Raw genomic sequence first — 18,893 nt, 5'->3', positions numbered from 1 at the left:
AACTAGAATATATATGAACTAATAAAGAAACAAGTTATGTGCTCCACATATAATCAAGGTATGTACGTAGCAGACAGAGGACAATCACTATAGGATACAAGAGGCAAACAGGAATCACTGTTATTTTTCTTGTTCAGTGGCTAAGACATGTCTGACTCCTTACGACCCCATGGACTGCAGCATGTCAGGCTTCCCTGTCCTTTACCATCTCCTGGAGTTTGCTCAAACTCATGTCATTGAGTGAGTGACGCCATCCAACCATCTCATCCTCTGTCACCCCCTTCTCCTACTTCCTTCAACTTTTTCCAGGATCAGGGTCTTTTCCAATGAGTAGGCTCTTTGCATTAAGTGGCCAAATGATTGGAGCTTCAGCTTCAGCATCAGTCCTTCCAAAGAATATTCAGGGTTGATTTCCTTTAGGATTGACTGGTTTGATCTCCTTGCAGTCCAAGGGACTCTCAAGAGTCTTCTTCAGCACCACAGTTCAAAAGCATTAATTCTTTGACACAGTCTCCTTTATGGTCCAACTCTCACATCCATACATGACTACTAGAAAAATCATACCTTTGATTATATAGACCTATAGACAAAGTAATATCTCTGCTTTTTAATATGCTGTCTAGGTTTGTCATAACTTTCTTTCTAGGGAGCAAGTGTTTTTTAATTTCATGGATACAGTTACCAACCCAGTGATTTTGGAGCCCAAGAAAAGAAAATCTGTTACTATTTCCACTTTCTCCCCTTCAATTTGCCATGAAGTGACTGGTCCAGATGCCATGATCTTTGCTTTTTGAATGTTGAATTTCAAGGCAGCTTTTTCACTCTCTTCTTTCACCCTCCCTCCTCACTTTCTGCCATTTGAGTGGTATTATCTGCATATTTGAAACTGCTGATATTTCTCCTGACAATCTTGATTCCAGTTTGTGATTCATCCAGACTGGCATTTCACATGATGCACTCTGTATATAAGTTAAATAAAGAGGGTGAAAATATACTGCCTTATCATACTCCTTCCCCAATTTTGAACCAGTCTGTTGTTCCATGTCTGATTCCAACTGTTGCTTATTGATTCACATACAGGTTTCTCAGGAGATAGGTAAGGTAGTCTGGTACTCACATCTCTTGAAGAATTTTCCAGTTTGTTGTGATCCACACAGGCAAAGGCTTTAGTGTAGTCAAGGAAACAGAAGCAGTTGATTTTATGGAACTCCCTTGCTTTCTCCATGATCCAACAAATGTTGTCAATTTGACCTCTGGTTCCTCTGCCTCTTCCAGACCCAACTTGTACATCTGGAAGTTCTTAGTTAATGTACTGCTGAAGCCTGGCTTGAAGGATTTTGAGTATAAACTTGTTAGCAAATGAAGTGAGCCCAACTGTATAGTGGTTTGAACATTCTTTGGCATTTCCCTTCTTTGGGATTAAAATGAAAACTGACCTTTTCTAGTCCTGTGGCCACTGCTGAGTTTTCTAAATTTGCTGACATATTGAGTGGAGCACTTTAACAGCATCACATTATCTTTTAGGATTTGAGATAGCTCAGCTGGAATTCCATCACCTCCACTAGCTTTGTTTATAATAATTCTTCCTAAGGCCCACTTGACCTCACACTCCATGATGTCTGGCTCTAGGTGAGTGACCACAACATTATGGTTTTCTCGGTCATTAAGATTTTTTTGTATAGTTCTTCTATGTATTCTTGCCACTTCTTTTAACCTCTTCTGCTTCTGTTAGATTGTTACCGTTTCTGTGCTTTATCATGCCCATCCTTGCATGGAATTTTCCCTTGGTATCTCTAGTTTTCTTGAAAAGATCTTTAGTCTTTCCCATGCTTTGTTCATTTTTATTTTTTTTCCTTTTTTTTTTTTTATTATTATTAGTTGGAGGCTAATTACTTCACAACATTTCAGTGGGTTTTGTCATACATTGATATGAATCAGCCATAGATTTACATGTATTAAGAAGGTTTTCTTATCTCTTCCTGCTAGTCTCTGGGACTCTGCATTCAGATGATAAAACCTTTCCCTTTGTTCCTGGCCTTTTGCTTCTCTTCTTTCCTCAGTTATTTATAAAGCCTCTTCAGACAACCACTTTGCCTTCTTGTGTTCCTTTTTCTTTGGGATGGTTTTGGTCACTGCCTCCTGTACAATGTTACAAACCACCGCCCATAGTTCTTCAGACACTGTTATCACATCTAGTCCCTTGAATCTATTCATCACCTTCGCTGTATAGTCATAAGCAATTTGATTTAGGTCATACCTTAATGGCCTAGTGGTTTTCCCTACTTTCTTCAAGTTACCAGTAGGGAGAAGGAAGGGGGAATATAGAGACAGGAGACAGAGAAGTACAAACTACTAGGTGTAAGACAGTTTCAAGTGTGTATTTTACAACACAGGGAAAACACCCAATATTTTATAATAACTGTAAGTGGAAAGTAACCTTTAAAAATGTGATAAAATTCAACATCCTTTTATAATAGATACACTCTAGAAAGTGGGCGCAGAGGAAACATACTTTAACATAATAAAGGTCATATACGAGAAAGCCACAGTTAACACCATTTTCAATGGTGAAAAGCTGAAAAGCAACAAGGACACCCACTCTCACCACTTTTCTTCACTGTATTTTTGGAAGTCCTAGCCACAGCAATCAGAGAAGAAAAACAAATAAAATGAATCCACGTTGGAAGGAAGAAGTAAAACTAACTATTTGCATATAACAAGATACTATACATAGAAAATCCTAAAGACACCACCAGAAAACTACTAGTGCTCATCAATAAATTCACTAAAGTTGCAAGATACTAAATTAACATATAAAAATCAGTTGCATTTCTATACACTAACAATGAACTACTAGAAAGAGAAATTAAGGGACAATCTCATTTATCATGACATCAAAAGGAATAAAACACTTAGGAATAAAACCTATCTAAGTTGGCAAAAGATCTGTACTCCAAAAATTATAAGACACAAATTGGAGACAACACAAACAAATGGAAATGCATGCCATGTTCTTGGATTGGAAGAATCAATATTGTTAAAATGACCATACTACCAAGGCAATCTACAGATTCAATGCAATCCCTATCAGATCACCAATAACATTTTTCACAGAACTAGAACAAATTATTTTAAAATTTGTACCGAAATACAAAAGACCCTGAATAGTAAAAACAATATTGATAAAGAAGAATGAAGTTGGAGGAATCATGCTCTCTAACTTCAGACTATACTACAAAGCTACAATCATCAATATAGTAGGAAACTGGCATAAAAACAGACATTCCAGATCAATGGAATAGGTTGGAAAGCCCAGAAATAAACCCAGACACTCAAGGTCAATTAATCTACAACAAAGGAGGCAAGAATATATAGTGGGGAAAAGATAGTCTCTTTAATAAGTGGTGCTGGGAAAACTGGATTGGCTACATGTAAAGGAATGTAATAATTAGAATACTCTAACACCATATACAAAAATAAACTCAAAATGTATTAAAAACCTAAATATAAGACCAGATATCATAAAACTCCTAGAAGAAAACATAGGCAGAACACTCTGACATAAATTGCAGCAATACTTTCTTTTGAATCAGTCTTCTCTAATAATGGAAATAAAGGCAAAAATAAACAAATGGGACCCAATTAAACTCAAAAGCTTTTGCACAGCAACAAAAATCATAAACAAAATGAAAAGACAATGTACAGAATGGGAGAAAGTATTTGCAGTGGGTTTACCAAGGGCTCATACAGTTCAATACAAAAATTAAAAAAAAATAGCAGAAGACCTAAAAAGACCTTACTGGCCTTCTGTATGTTCATTTTTAGATTTATTTACAACAAGCACACAAAAAGATGCTCAATGTCACTAATTATTAGAGAAACACAAATCAAAACTACAGTGAGGCAATACTTCACACCAGTCAGAATGGCCATTATCAAAAATTCTACAAATAATAAATGCTGGAGAGGGTGTGGAGAAAAAATAATCCTCCTACACTGTTGGTGGCAATATAAATTGCAACCACTCTGGAGAATAGTATGCTGTTGCTGCTGCTGCTGCTGCTAAGTCGCTTCAGTTGTGTCTGACTGTGTGTGACCCCATAGATGGCAGCCCACCAGGCTCCCCCATCCCTGGGATTCTCCAGGCAAGAACACTGGAGTGGGTTGCCATTGCCTTCTCCAATGCATGAAAGTGAAAAGTGAAAGTGAAGTCGCTCAGCTGTGTCTGACTCTTAGCGACCCCATGGACTGCAGCCTACCAGGCTCCTCCATAGTATAGAGGTTCCTTTAGAACCAAAATTGGAGTTACCATATGATCCAGCATTCCTACTCCTGGGCACGTATCTGGAACAGATGAAAATTCTAATTCAAAAAGATACATGTACACCAATGTTCACGGCAGCAGTATTTACAACAGAAAAAACATGGAAGCAACTTAAATGTCCATCAAGAGATTAATGGATAAAGAAGATGTGGCATATATTTAATGGAACACTACTCAGCCACTAAAAAGAATGAAATAATAGCATTTGCAGCAAAATAGATGGACCTAGACATTTTTATCACTTCATGGGAAATAGATGGGGGGACAGTGGAAGCAGTGTCAGACTTTGTTTTTCTGGGGGCTCCAAAATCACTGAAGATGGTGATTGCAGCCATAAAAGATGCTTACTCCTTGGAAGGAAAGTTATGACCAATCCAGACAGTATAATAAAAAGCAGAGACATTACTCTGCCAACAAAGGTCCATCTGGTCAAGGCTATGGTTTTTCCAGTGGTCATGTATGGATGTGAGAGTTGGACCGTGAAGAAAGCAGAGCGCCGAAGAATTGATGCTTTTGAACTGTGGTGTTGGAGAAAACTCTTCAGAGCCCCTTGAACTGCAAGGAGGTCCAACCAGTCCATCCTAAAGGAGATCAGTCCTGTTTGTTCATTGGAAGGACTGATGCTGAAGCTGAAACTCCAATACTTTGGCCACCTGATGCGAAGAGTTGACTCATTGGAAAAGACCCTGATGCTGGGAGGGACTGGGGGCAGGAGGAGAATGGGGATGACAAAGAATGAGATGGCTGGATGGCCTCACCAACTTGAAGGGCATGAGTTTGAGGAAACTCCAGGAGTTGGTGATGGATAGGGGGGCCTGGTGTGCTGCGATTCATGGGGTCGCAAAGAGTCGGACACGACTGAGCGACTGAACTGACTGACTGACTGAGAGATTTTCATACTAAGTGACATACGTCAGAGAAAGACAAGCGTTATAGATTACTTATACATAGAATCTAATAAATGATGCAAGTGAACTTGTTTAAAAAACAGAAATAGACTCAGAGATACAAACTTGGTCACCAAAGTGGAAGTGGGGAGACTAAAAAATTAGGAGTATGGGATTAATTGGATACATATTACTATGTACATAAACAACAACAAGGGAACTATATTCAATATCTAGTAATAACCTATAATGGCAAAGAATTTGAGACAGATGTGTGTACACACACACACACACATACATGTACATGGCCTCTCCAGGTGGTTCAGTGGTACAGAATCTGCCTGTAATTCCTGCCTGAGTTCCATCCCAAGGTTGGGAAGATCCCCTGGAGGAGGGCATAGCAACTCACTCCAGTATTTTTGGCTGGAAAATCCCATGGATGGAGGAGCCTGGCAGGCTATAGTTCATAGGTTTGCAAAGAGTCAGACACTACTGAAGCAACTTAGCAAGCATGCATGCACATAGACACATATATACATATACAGAGAAACAGATAGATAACTAAATCACTTTGCTGTATATCTGAAACTAATAGAACATTACAAATCATCTATACTTCAATTTTTTAATTATATAAAAATTTTAATTAAAAATTAAAAAATAAAATATAAAAAATAAAGTAGAATAAAACCTGCTTCATTAAATTATTTTCTGATGCAACAGCTTGGATATTTGGAGATTTTAATAAAGGATTTTATAATTATAACCTTGGTTTCACCATCAGACCATAATTTCCTGAAAGTACCCTAGAATGATTTTTGCTCATAAGTCATTTCTTAATTTCAGCATTACTTGCCATGGGGGAAGGCTGAGAATCCTTAAAAACAGTAAGTTCTACCTCCTTTTTGTATTATTAACAGCATTTCCTTTTGCTTCTCTCTCTCCTCTCACATTTTTCTATAAGCAGTAAGAAACCAGATAGCCCCTCTAACACTCTGTCAGAAAATCTCCTTAAAAAGACCACCCATTTCATCAGTTATTTTTTATATCCTACATGGCTGCTAAACTTTATATCGTTACAAAAAAGGGTTCCTTCTTCCACTAATTTCCAATAACATTTACCTCATTTTCCTGCGAACATTCATTTGATAGTTTCTTCAAGGCTCTTCAAGCTCTCATCTACACTCCAAGAAAGCTGTTCCTGCTTCTGCCCACTTCAGAGAGGTGCCTGAATGTCCTCAAACATGGCAATTGGCTTCCCCAGGAGTGAGTGATATAAGAGTGAGAGCAAAGAGGAAGCCACAGTGCACTTAACGACCTCGTCTCAAAAGTCTAACACTGTCGCTTCACCACATTGTATCTGTTAGAATCACTAAGTAGAATCCATACTTAAGAGCAGCAGTTGGCTCTGCATTTGGAAGACAGGAGTGTCAAGTAGTTTGAGCACATATTTTATAACTATCACAGCCTGGACTGCAACTTATCACTTTACCCCTCCTCATATATCGCTGGTCATACAGTAAATACTCGGTGTTTTAGTCATTAATTAGATCTTTCAAGACCCATATGTATCAGTTGAGATTTCAGGGAAACAAAATTACTAGGATATACACAGAGATGGATATTTGCTTTAAGGAACTGGTACATGCAATTGTGAGGATGACAAGTCCAAAATCCATAGGGAAGGCTAGCAGACTGGAAACTCAGGCAAAGTTGATACTGCAGTCTTGAGTGTGAAATCTCTAAGCAAACCAGAAGGCTGGAAACTCAGGATTTCTATACTATAGTCTTGAGGCAGAATTTCTTACTCTTTGGGAAACTTCAGTCTTTGCTCTTCAGGTCTTCAGTTAATTGGATGAGGTCTACCTACATTATCAAGGGTAATCTATACTTAAAAGTCAAGTGACTATAAATATTAGTCACATCTACAAAATACCTTTACAGTAACATCGAGACTAGTGTTTGACTAAACAATTGGGCACTACAACCTAACCAAAATAAATATAATCATCACACATCTGAAATGTCAGTTTCCTCTATGAAGTCTACAGTAAGATGTAATTCATTTATTCAATTCAATTAAGAGGCATATAAGTACTTTATGCAAAGAACAGGGCTAAGAATTAAGATCAAAGACAAAGTCACAGATTCTGTTTTTATGGGGTTCACAGTGTAGAGAAGATATTAATATCACCACCACCATCCATAACAAACAGCACCTTGCTATGATCTCCCCGGCCATCACCATACCACTAATATTTGATCATTCTCTATGTGCCACGTTATTATAGTAACCATTTACAAGCTTTCATTAATCCACCAAAAAACATGCTATCTCCAAGGTATAGTAGTCTCAAGTTTACTCAGGTAGTCTGTGATAGTGCCAAGATTTAAGCCCAAATGTGACTTGAATTCTTACCATAGTGATGGGTTCAGAAAGATGCCCTAAAACCCAGATAGATGTCTATGCTAAGAATTCTGAGGAGGAGTGCATTGTATACTGCCAGGACAATAAACTACTGATTGCACTGTGTTGTTCACTCACATTTAAATACAATAACTGATGTGACTGAATTTACATCTGCTATTCTGCTGTTCAATTTATATATGTGCCATATCTTTTTATTCTATTCTTTCTAGTGGTCTCATCAGAGTATAACTTAGTGGCCATCCAACAAACCTGTAAAGGTTCTACTCTACTGATTATCTGTGTGTGGGCTGGGGAAAGGCACTCAAAGATACAGCAGCTGTCTAGTTCCCTCAGCCTTCCCTGTTTGTTGGACTCCCACTGGTCTCCCCCGAGCATGCATACTTTCAGCCAGCAAGGAATGGGTGGAAAGCTCGCCTCTGCCTTTTGACTGCACCCTCATTTCCAGGGCATCCCGGTCAATCTTCTGGCAGGCATGCGGCTCGCTAATTGGAACTGCAATCAGCCTAGCAAAGCTGTAGGTTTCCTCACATGCTTCCAACTGCATAGTCCGCATTAAGCTGGGAAAGCCACGATATGTGCCCCTATGATTGTGACACCAATTCCAATGTGTGGGTTTTCTAACACCATCAAGATGTCACCATCACAAGTCTCTGTGACACCAGCTGGGTGTCCTGCAATTTAACCCAGTTCTGACTACCTGGAGATGGCATCAGATCCCATAGGTTAAGGGCTCAGTCCCACAAGACTGCTCCCATCTGACTTCAGTTGCTAATCACAAGTATTATGTTGTCACCCATAGGCTACAAGTAAGAGGCTTCCACAAACCCCTCCACGGGTTCCGTCGATTTGCTATAGCAAATAGCATATAGCAAATAATATATAGAACTCAAGAAATATTTTACTTCCTGTTTCCCAGTTTATATAAAAGGATATAATGACATGCAGATGGAAGAGATGTATAGAGCAAAATACACAGAAAAGTCTCTGTGCCCTCACCCTCTGTGCCACTTTCCCAGTACCTCCAAGTGTTCACAATGTGGAAGCTTTCCAAACCCCATCATTTTGGGTATTATAATCACTTCATTACACAGGCATGGTTGATAAAATCACTGGCCATTGGTGACTGAACTCCATCTCTAGCCCCTCTCTTCTTCAGGGATGTGGCTGAAAGTTCCAATGTGGTTGGTTTCCCTGGCATCTAGTTCCCATCCTTATGTTCCCAAGGAGCTCTCCAAAAGTCTCCTCATCAACCTAACTCTTAAACACAGGAAATTCCAAGGGTTTTATGAGCTCTGTGCTAGGTACGAGATAAGAAGACCAAATACATGTTTCTTACAAATTACAATATCACTGCCCCAAAGTCATTCTGACCTCTTTGCTTGCAAATCTGCTGACTTTTGCACCCTGCCACATGCTTGGTGAAGCTACAATTCTCACTGGCCATGCAGGGTATGAGGGCAGCCTATGCAAGATGACCACATACTTCTGCCATTTTTATCAAAAGTCTTAGTAGTTATTCAAGCAAAGATACTTCTTAATTTGTCTTAATTGCTGATCACTTTCCAGTGCCCTGAAACTGTTTTTTGTGACAATTTTGTCCAGTTTTATACTTGTGCAGTGACAGTAACTGACAAACTCTTTGCACCACCATCACCAGAAGTCTCAGTTTTTATATTGTTAAAAACAAGAGAAGAGGCCCAAAATGGAGTTGGTTACACTAAGCCCCATGTCATCAAACAGATTAAAATTAATTACAGTTTCTGTTCTTCCAGAAATAGATGTTTAAATCAATTCATCCAGAATAGCCTGATTAGCTAAAGGAAGCAAATCTTGTAACAACCAACACACTTCTTAGCCTAGTATGATTTCCTTGTTCCTATACCCTTCTGAATATAAAAGTATTTCATTTTGTGCAGGTCCTGGAGCTTCTATCTGCTAGATTAGATGCTGCTTAAATCAAATCAATTTTTGCTCAAATAAACTAAAAAATTTTAATATGTCCCAATTTATCTTTTAATAATATATATAGATTTTTTTGCCTTAGTAATCCAACCTTTTCTGATATATGGAAAGGTAACTCAAATTCAATAAATACCTGTTAATGGTCCATATTGTGTTTATATTGTCAAATTTAGTATAAACAGCATTTTAAATTACTTTTAAAAAAGCTAATTTTAAAATTAGCTTGCAATTTTTTTTTCCTTGCAAGTTTCTAGAAAGGTCCTGTAACATTCTTTGAAGCCTTTTTTGGCTAAAGGACATGGAAAATATCTCAAAGGAGGTATATTTTAATAAATTTGCTAGTGAACTATTAAAATTTCAAGAAGCTGAAATTTGCTATTTCCTAGGATAGAATCTCTCTTGAGAAACCTGTATGCAGGTCAGGAAGCAACAGTTAGAACTGGACATGGAACAACAGACTGATTCCAAATAAGAAAAGGAGTACGTCAAGGTTGCATATTGTCACCCTGCTTATTTAACTTATATGCAGAGTACATCATGAGAAACACTGGGCTGGAAGAAGCACAAGCTGGAATCAAGATTGCTGGGAGAAACATCAATAACCTCAGATATGCAGATGACATCACCCTTATAGCAGAAAGTGAAGAGGAACTAAAAAGCCTCTTGATGAAAGTGAAAGAGGAGAGTGAAAAAGTTGGCTTAAAGCTTAACATTCAGAAAACTAAGATCATGGCATCTGGTCCCATCACCTCACGGGAAATAGATGGGGAGACAGTGGAAACAGTGTCAGACTTTGTATTTTTGGGCTCCAAGGTCACTGAAGATGGTGACTGCAGCCATGAAATTAAAAAACGCTTACTCCTTGGAAGGAAAGTTATGACCAACCTAGATAGCATATTAAAAAGCGGAGACATTACTTTGCCAACAAAGGTCCGTCTGGTCAAGGCTATGGTTTTTCCAGTGGTCATGTATGGATGTGAGAGTTGGACTGTGAAGAAAGCTGAGCACTGAAGAATTGATGCTTTTGAACTGTGGTGTTGGAGAAGACTTGTGAGAGTCCCTTGGACTGCAAGGAGGTCCAACCAGTCCATCCTAAAGGAGATCAGTCCTGGGTGTTCATTGGAAGGACTGATGCTGAAGCTGAAACTCCAGTACTTTGGCCACCTGATGCGAAGAGTTGACTCATTGGAAAAGACCCTGATGCTGGGAGGGATTGGGGGCAGGAGGAGAAGGGGACGACAGAGGATGAGATGGTTGGATGGCATCACTGACTCGATGGGCATGAGTTTGAGTAAACTCCGGGAGTTGGTGATGGACAGGGAGGCCTGGTGTCCTGCGATTCATGGGGTCGCAAAGAGTCGGACACGACAGAGTGACTGAACTGAACTGATGATAGAATGTATCAAAACCTAGACCTACAGGAAAAATTACTCAATTTACCATATTGACTCATATATCATGCTAATTTCCTTACTTTTATAAAGTTAGCAAAAAAAAAATTATCCCAAAAACTTCACCTAGACAACTTTTACTTTTTTCTTCTTTGAAACAGCAGGGGCTTCACTCAGTCTCTCTTAACAGAAAGTATTTTCAGGAATAAAAATATGATGAAATCATTCAGTGAATATTGAAAAGGTTGTTAGGAAAAGATGAGAGTCGGCTACTACCTAATGCAGTTTTCACTTTTAGGTGTATGAATATGTATTTCCATTACATGAACATATAATAATTATTCTATCTAAACTCCTGCAACTCAACAGACATTAATTTGAACAAACTCGGAGTTGGTGAAAGACAGGGAAGCCTGGTCCATGGGGTCGCAAACAGTTGGACACAGTTGAGCAACTGAACAACAAAAAACTCCTACTAATGGACATTTAAATTATTTCCATTTTTCATTATCATGAATAATGCTACAAATGAACATTCCTAAGAAGGTTCTTAGTATATCAGACAGAATATATCTCAAAGACATACACCTAGAAGATCAGTGCTATGAGAATCTTTGACTTTACTAGATAATTCTGAATTATGGTTGTTCCATTTACATGGCATACAAACATATACATTTCCACTTTTCCACACTTTTGGTATTTGTCAGATTTATTAAATTTTACCAATCTTATAGCTATAAAAATGAAATCATCTGTTTAAATTTGAAATTTCCTAAATGCTAATGGGATTATGTACCTTTTCAAATGTTTGCTGGTCTTTTTTTTTGAGAGAAAAATAAAGAGAAGAGAGACAAGGAGATAGATAGGGCCAGTGGGGATGGGGAGATAAGGAGAGGAGAGAAATCTGAAGAATATAAGGTAAAATAATACTTGTTAATTTTGGAAAGTAGATGTATACATTCTGGCAAATTATTTTCATTTAGGTTTCAATACGTTTACAATAACATCATAAATTCACAGGGCTCCCCCAGTGGCTCAGAGGTAAAGAATGCGTCTATAAGGCAGGAATTTCAGGAGAATCAGGTTCAATCCCTGGGACGGGAAGATCCCCTGGAGGAGCACATGGCAGCCCACTCTGGTAGTCTTGTCTGGAGAATCCCATGGACAGAGGAGCCTGGTAGGCTATAGTTCATAGCATTGCAAAGAGTTGGACATAACTGAAGTGACTTAGCATAATTTCATAACACAATTATGTTTTAAACAGAATTAAACTTTGAATTAGTTCTTCACATTTCAGATACTAAGGGCTATGTGGTAGTTTTTGACAATGATCCTGCATCACAATTTGATTCAGAAAATAGTAAGCACTTACTCGAAGGCCAGAAATCCTCCTCATGGTAACCTGGCGGTTTGAATCATGGTGTCCAGAAATTTGATTTGGACCCGGGAACATGAAATCTCGTGTATTCTCATCATATGTAGACAATGTTTCACCCACTACAAGAAAGATATCCTATGATTCAAATTATAACAAAATATGCTATTTAGAAACAATATCATCAAGTACAAATATATAATGCCTGATGCCTTAATGAAATACCTGCTTCAGGGTCATGCTTTTAATTTTTTTCTATAAAAGGAAAAAAATTAAAGTTATGTTAAACAAATTAACAAATTTCCTTATAAGAAATGTCATACATACTACTGATTCTCTCTCCCCTTTTGTAGAAAGGGGATATTCATGTAAATTTTTTATGTACCTATGAATTCCTAGGGAAAAAAATACTATTTTAAACATATAAAACTGACATAATATTTACACATCTAAAACTTAATTCCCATCTACACAATTTATTTTTCTATCTTCCATTCTTTTCTACCTGCCATTATAAGACATTAGATTACATGTTGAAAAAAATATAGACATTTTTTAGAATTTGTGGTTACCAGAATTAAGTATATATGTGACACTCAAAAATTTTAGATTACTAGCTTTCAACAAAATATAGCCTCCTGTGACTCACATAAAATAAGGACTTAAGATAGATTCTTCTATAATCATAGAAATCAATAATATAAATATAACTATCCTTCAGGTTTTAACTGTACCTACCATAGGGCTCTATTCTGCTTAGGTACAGTTTTAATTCCCCTACATTTCTAATAACAGCCAATACATAAAAACAAAGATAATGAACTACTTTATCAGTAAAAGCATACTGTTTTAGAAAAATCACAAGAACTTTTAAGATGTTAATTTTTATGAATGTCAAAAAACATGCTAGGATGCTATCAGGTTATTTTTCACTTTCAATTGTGATTATTGATTCAGTTTTAGAACAACATGCTCACATGTAATCTATGTCAACCTTTCTGTAGATATCATTTTGGCCTACTGACATTTTACATATAGTGGACCAATGCTAGAAACTCAACATTGCTCTTAACGTGGCAAGAAGTGGAAGAGATGACATTTTTAAAAAGCATTGCAATTAGCCTCCAACTAATAAAAATAAATGGAAAAAAAAATAAAGAAAAAAATAAAAATAAAAAGCATTTCATTAAAATGGGTTCACATGTCAATTACCTTATCAAAATACAATACAGTACCTGGTGGAACTAGCTGAATCAACTCAAACAATGCTGTATCATCTGAAAGTTTAAAGAAAAATGTCCTTAAATAAACAAATTTATAATAAACAATAATTACTTTACAACAGAAGTACATAAAAGCCAAAGTAATTGTTCAGTAGACTACATATACGTTTATATCTTAGTATACTGTGTGTGTTTTTGGTTGCTCTTTATCATATAGATTTATTAATCTGCAGTCGAAATTGATCTTTTTAGTTTTTTCCCTGATTTTAAGGCCTTAATTTTTTAGAGTACTTTTATTTAGATTTACAACAAAATTGAGAGAGAGGGACACAGATTGCCTCTATATATCCCCTGCCCCTAAACACGCACAGCCTCCCCCACTATCATTCACAGGAATGGCACATTTTTTAAATAAGCATGAACCCACACTGATACATCATAATCACCCAAAGGCTGTAGTTTACCTCAGGCTTCACTCTTAGTGATATACACTCTGTGGGTTTAGACAAATGTAATAATGACATTGTGTGTTAGTTATTCAGTCATGTCTGACTCTTTGCGACCCCATGGACTGTAGCCCACCAGGCTTCTCTGTCCACGGAATTCTCCAGGCAAGAATATTGGAGTGGAATGCCATTCCCTTCTCCAGAGGAACTTTCCAACCCAGTGATCGAACCCTGGTCTCTTGCATTGCAGGCAGGTTCTTTACCGTTTGAGCTACAGGGAAGTCCTAATAATGACATTATCCATCATTATAATACCACACAGAGTATTTCCACTGCCCTGTTCCTCTGTTCTCTGGTTATTTACCTCTCTCCTCCCCACAACCCACCACCACCACGATCACTGATCTTTTCATTGTCTCTACAAAGTTTTGTCTTTTCCAGAATGTCATGCACTTGAAATCACACAGTATGTAGCCTTTCAGATTGGCTTCTTTCACTTAGTAATATGCATTTAAGGTTCCCCTATGTGTTTTTATGGCTTGATAGCTCATTTCTTTTTATTGCTGAATAATATCCCATTGTCTGGATATCCACAGTTTACTCCTTCACCTACTGAAAGACAGCTGCTTTTAAGTTTTGGCAATTATGAATAGAGCTGTTATAAATATCCATGTGCAGACTTTTGTGTAGACATAAATTTTCAACTCTGCATAAAAACCAAGGAGCAGTATTGCCCAATCATATGGAAAGGATGAGCTAGCTTTTGCAAAAAACCCATCAAACTGTCTTCCAAAGTGTCTGCACCATTCTGCATTCTCACCAGCAATAAGTGGGAGTTCTTCTTGCTCTGTATCCTCACTAGCATTTCATGCTGTCACTGTTCCAGATTTTGGCAATTCTAAGGAATGTACAGCAATCTCATTGCTTTAATTTGCATTTCTCTAGTGATATACAGTGTGAAGTATCTTTTCACGTGCTTATTTGCCACCTGTATATCTTTGGTGAGGTGTCTCTTAAGGCTTTTGACCCATTTTGTAATTAGGTTGTTTGTCTTCTTATCATGAATTTTAAGCATTATTGGCTTATTTTAGATAACAGTCCTTTTTCAGGTGTGTCTTTTGCAAGTATCTTCATCCAGTCTGTGGCTGGTCTTCTAATTATCTTGATTTTTCCTTTCACAGAGCAAAAGTTTTTAACTTATCAGTTTCAGTTTATCAATTATTTCTTCCATAGTTTCTTTCAAAAACAACTATGGTGTCTTTTGTGTTGTCTCTAAAAACATATCACCATGCCCAAGACCATCTAGATTTTTCTCCTGTGCTAACGTCTAGGAGTTTTATAGTTTTGCATTTTCCAGTTAGGTCTATGATCCACTGGTGGTGGTGGTTTAGTTGCTAAATTGTGTCCGACTCTTGTGACCCCATGGACTGCACCCCAACAGGTACCTCTATCCATGGAATTTTCCAGGCAAGAATACTGGAGTGGGTTCCCATTTCATCCTCCAGGGGATCTTCCCAACCCAAGGATCAATCCTGTATCTACTATATTGCCGGCAGTCTCCTGCATTGCAAGTGAATTCTTAACCAACTGAGTCATGAGGGAAGCTGACAGAATAAACATTTAAGAGTATATACTTCCCTCTAAGTATTACTACAGCTGTATCCCACAGCTTTTGTTCTATAATATTTTTATAATTCAATACAAAATATTTTCTAATATCTGATATGCTTTCCTCTTTACCCAGGTGTTCCTGAGAAATAAATTTAATTTCCAAACACAAGGCAATATTCTAGTTGTCTTTCTGTTACTGCTTTCTAGCTAAAATTTAACTGTACAGTGTGATCAGAAAACATAATGATTATGGTTTGAAATTTGAGGCTGAATTTGTGGCTTAAAATATGATCAAATGAAATAATTTTGTAGTTGCAAGGTGTTGATTAAGCATTTTATATATGTCTATATAAAAATGTGGTAATCCTTTTGTCCTAATCTTCTATATCCTTATTGATTTTATGGTTGTTCTATAACTATTGAGAAAGGGGTGTTAAATCTCCCATTGTAGTTGGTTACAGTTGGTCTTTATACCTCATTTACTTTGAGGCTATACTATTAGATCTGTTCAAACTGGAAACTGTTGTCTTCCTAGTTAAGTTTTATCAATAGACATGAGCCTCTTGAACATTTTTTCCCCAAGGCTTATATCTAAGTCTTAAAAACTACTTGATTAGGTTTTTAAAATCCAGTCTGACAATGTTTATTTTTTAATTGGAAGTTAATCCACTTATATTTAATGAGAATTACTTCTGAATCTACATCTACCTCTATCTACTTTGTCCTGCTCTGAATTTATTAAAAAGAATTATTTCAAATGTCTTCCCTATACTGGTTTGGAGTTTTTATGCTCAAATTGTGTTTTTTCAGCAGTTACCCTTGAAAATATTACATGTATTCTTTTAACTTATCAAACTTTAATGCTAACACCTTATAAAAATACCTTTTTCATTACTCCTGATATGTTGCTGTTATTTTAACTGTGTATTTTTACCTTTCATAATTACCTTTTTAAGCAATCAATGCTCATTTATATTTATTCATACAAAATGACTTTCATTTTTCCACTATCATTTCTGCATCTATGATCTTCACTTTCCTTCTGCCCCAGATATATTCTTTAGAATTTCCTTTGTTAAACTGACTGGTGGCACACACTCTCAATTGTGTGTCTAAAGGTCTATTTTACAATCATTCTTACAAAATATTTTTTGTTTGGTGTAGAATTTGTGGTCAGTAGTTGTTTTCTTTCAGGCTATTATAGATATCCCACTATCATTTAGCTTCCACTATTGCTGCTGAAAAGTCATCTATCAAACTAACTAACAGGACTTTGAGGGACTTCTGCCCTTTCACCTGGCAAAGATGTTTCAAATTTGGTTTTCTGTAGTCATAACTTTCTACATGTGTATTTCTTTTAATATAGATATCAAATCAGAGGATAAGTAAGTCTAACAAATTCCAAAAAAAATATGATCCATTAGGAGTTTTAATTTTTGTGAAAGGTGTATGGTCTGTATCTAGATTCATTCTTTTTTGAATGTGTATGTCCAGTTAATCTAGCACCATTTACTGAAGAATCTATAATATCTTTGTTCTACAGTATTGTCTTTGCTCCTTTGTTAAAGATCAGTTGACTATATTTACAAAGGCATATTTCTATTCTTCCTGTAAGTTTTTATAAATATAAATTAAGTTTACTTCTTAAACAGAGTGATGGGCACAGCTCCTTAGACTTTTAATATGTCTGAAATACTTTATAATAAATTTATAAAAATAAGAATAAAATATAAATTATGCCCTTTTTACCTTCTAAGAACCCATGAATGAGACAAATCTTTTTCTTTCTTTAAATTCTGTTACTTTCAAGGAGAACATAGGCAAAACACTCTCCGACATAAATCACAGCAGGATCCTCTATGACCCACCTCCCAGAATATTGGAAATAAAAGCAAAAATAAACAAACGGGACCTAATTAAAATTAAAAGCTTTTGCACAACAAAGGAAACTATAAGCAAGGTGGAAAGAAAGCCTTAAGAATGGGAGAAAATAATAGCAAATGAAGAAACAAAGGATTAATCTCAAAAATATACAAGCAACTCCTGCAGCTCAATTCCAGAAAAATAAATGACCCAATCAAAAAATGGGCCAAAGATCTAAACAGACATTTCTCCAAAGAAGACATACAGATGACTAACAAACACATGAAAAGATGCTCAACATCACTCATTATCAGAGAAATGCAAATCAAAACCACAATGAGTTACCATTATACGCCATCAGGATGGCTGCTATCCAAAAGTCTACAAGCAATAAATGCTGGAGAGGGTGTGGAGAAAAGGGGACCCTCTTACACTGTTGGTGGGAATGCAAACTAGTACAGCGACTGTGGAGAACAGTGTGGAGATTCCTTAAAAAACTGGAAATAGAACTGCCATATGACCCAGCAATCCCACTCCTGGGCATGCACACCAAGGAAACCAGATCTGAAAGAGACACGTGTACCCCAATGTTCATCGCAGCACTGTTTATAATAGCCAGGACATGGAAGCAACCTAGATGCCCATCAGCAGATGAATGGATAAGGAAGCTGTGGTATATAAACACTATGGAATATTACTCAGCCATTAAAAAGAATTCATTTGAATCAGTTCTAATGAGATGGATGAAACTGGGGCCCATTATACAGAGTGAAGTAAGCCAGAAAGATAAAGACCAATACAGTATACTAACGCATATATACGGAATTTAAAAAGATGGTAACGATAACCCTATATGCAAAACAGAAAAAGAGACACAGATGTACAGAACAGACTTTGGGACTCTGTGGGAGAAGGCGAGGGTGGGATGTTCTGAGAGAATAGCACTAAAACAAGTATACAATCAAGGGTGAAACAGATCACCAGCCCAGGTTGGATGCACGAGACAAGTGCTCAGGGCTGGTGCACTGGGAAGACCCAGAGGGATGGGATGGGGAGGGAGGCAGGAGGGGGGATCGGGATGGGGAACACATGTAAATCCATGGCTGATTCATGTCAATGTATGGCAAAAACCACTACAATATTGTAAAGTAATTAGCCTCCAACTAATAAAAATAAATGGGAAAATAAATAAATAAATAAATTCTGTTACTTTCAACCAAGGGAAATCTCAGTCCTTTAACTCAATACCTATATGCCTAATTTATGAAGAAATAGTAAATATTCCTTGTAACTCATAAATTGGGGCTGTAATAAGGAAAAAAATAACTGATATAGCCCTTTTCCTCAATGATCTGACATTGCGTTGAAAAGACAAAC

The 18,893-nt window shown here is 37.0% G+C and overlaps 1 protein-coding gene across 8 annotated transcripts in view; it reads right to left on the bottom strand.

Annotated features, from left to right (window-relative positions):
• Positions 1 to 18,893, bottom strand: part of SPATA6 (spermatogenesis associated 6) — a 144,179-nt gene that overhangs the window by 74,786 nt on the left and 50,500 nt on the right. For all 8 annotated transcript variants that reach the window (XM_043461388.1, XM_043461393.1, XM_043461390.1 and 5 more), the window contains 2 exons: positions 13,609 to 13,650; positions 12,371 to 12,495 (listed from right to left, as the gene is read on the bottom strand). In XM_043461388.1, the coding sequence (XP_043317323.1) occupies positions 12,371 to 12,495; positions 13,609 to 13,650 (167 nt within the window). The remainder of the gene's footprint in view (positions 1 to 12,370; positions 12,496 to 13,608; positions 13,651 to 18,893) is intronic.

The sequence above is a fragment of the Cervus canadensis genome, chromosome 2 (assembly GCF_019320065.1).
Source record: "Cervus canadensis isolate Bull #8, Minnesota chromosome 2, ASM1932006v1, whole genome shotgun sequence".
Taxonomy (NCBI): domain Eukaryota; kingdom Metazoa; phylum Chordata; class Mammalia; order Artiodactyla; family Cervidae; genus Cervus; species Cervus canadensis.
Note: the sequence above shows the minus strand (reverse complement) of the source record. Positions and strands in the feature narration are given on the sequence as shown.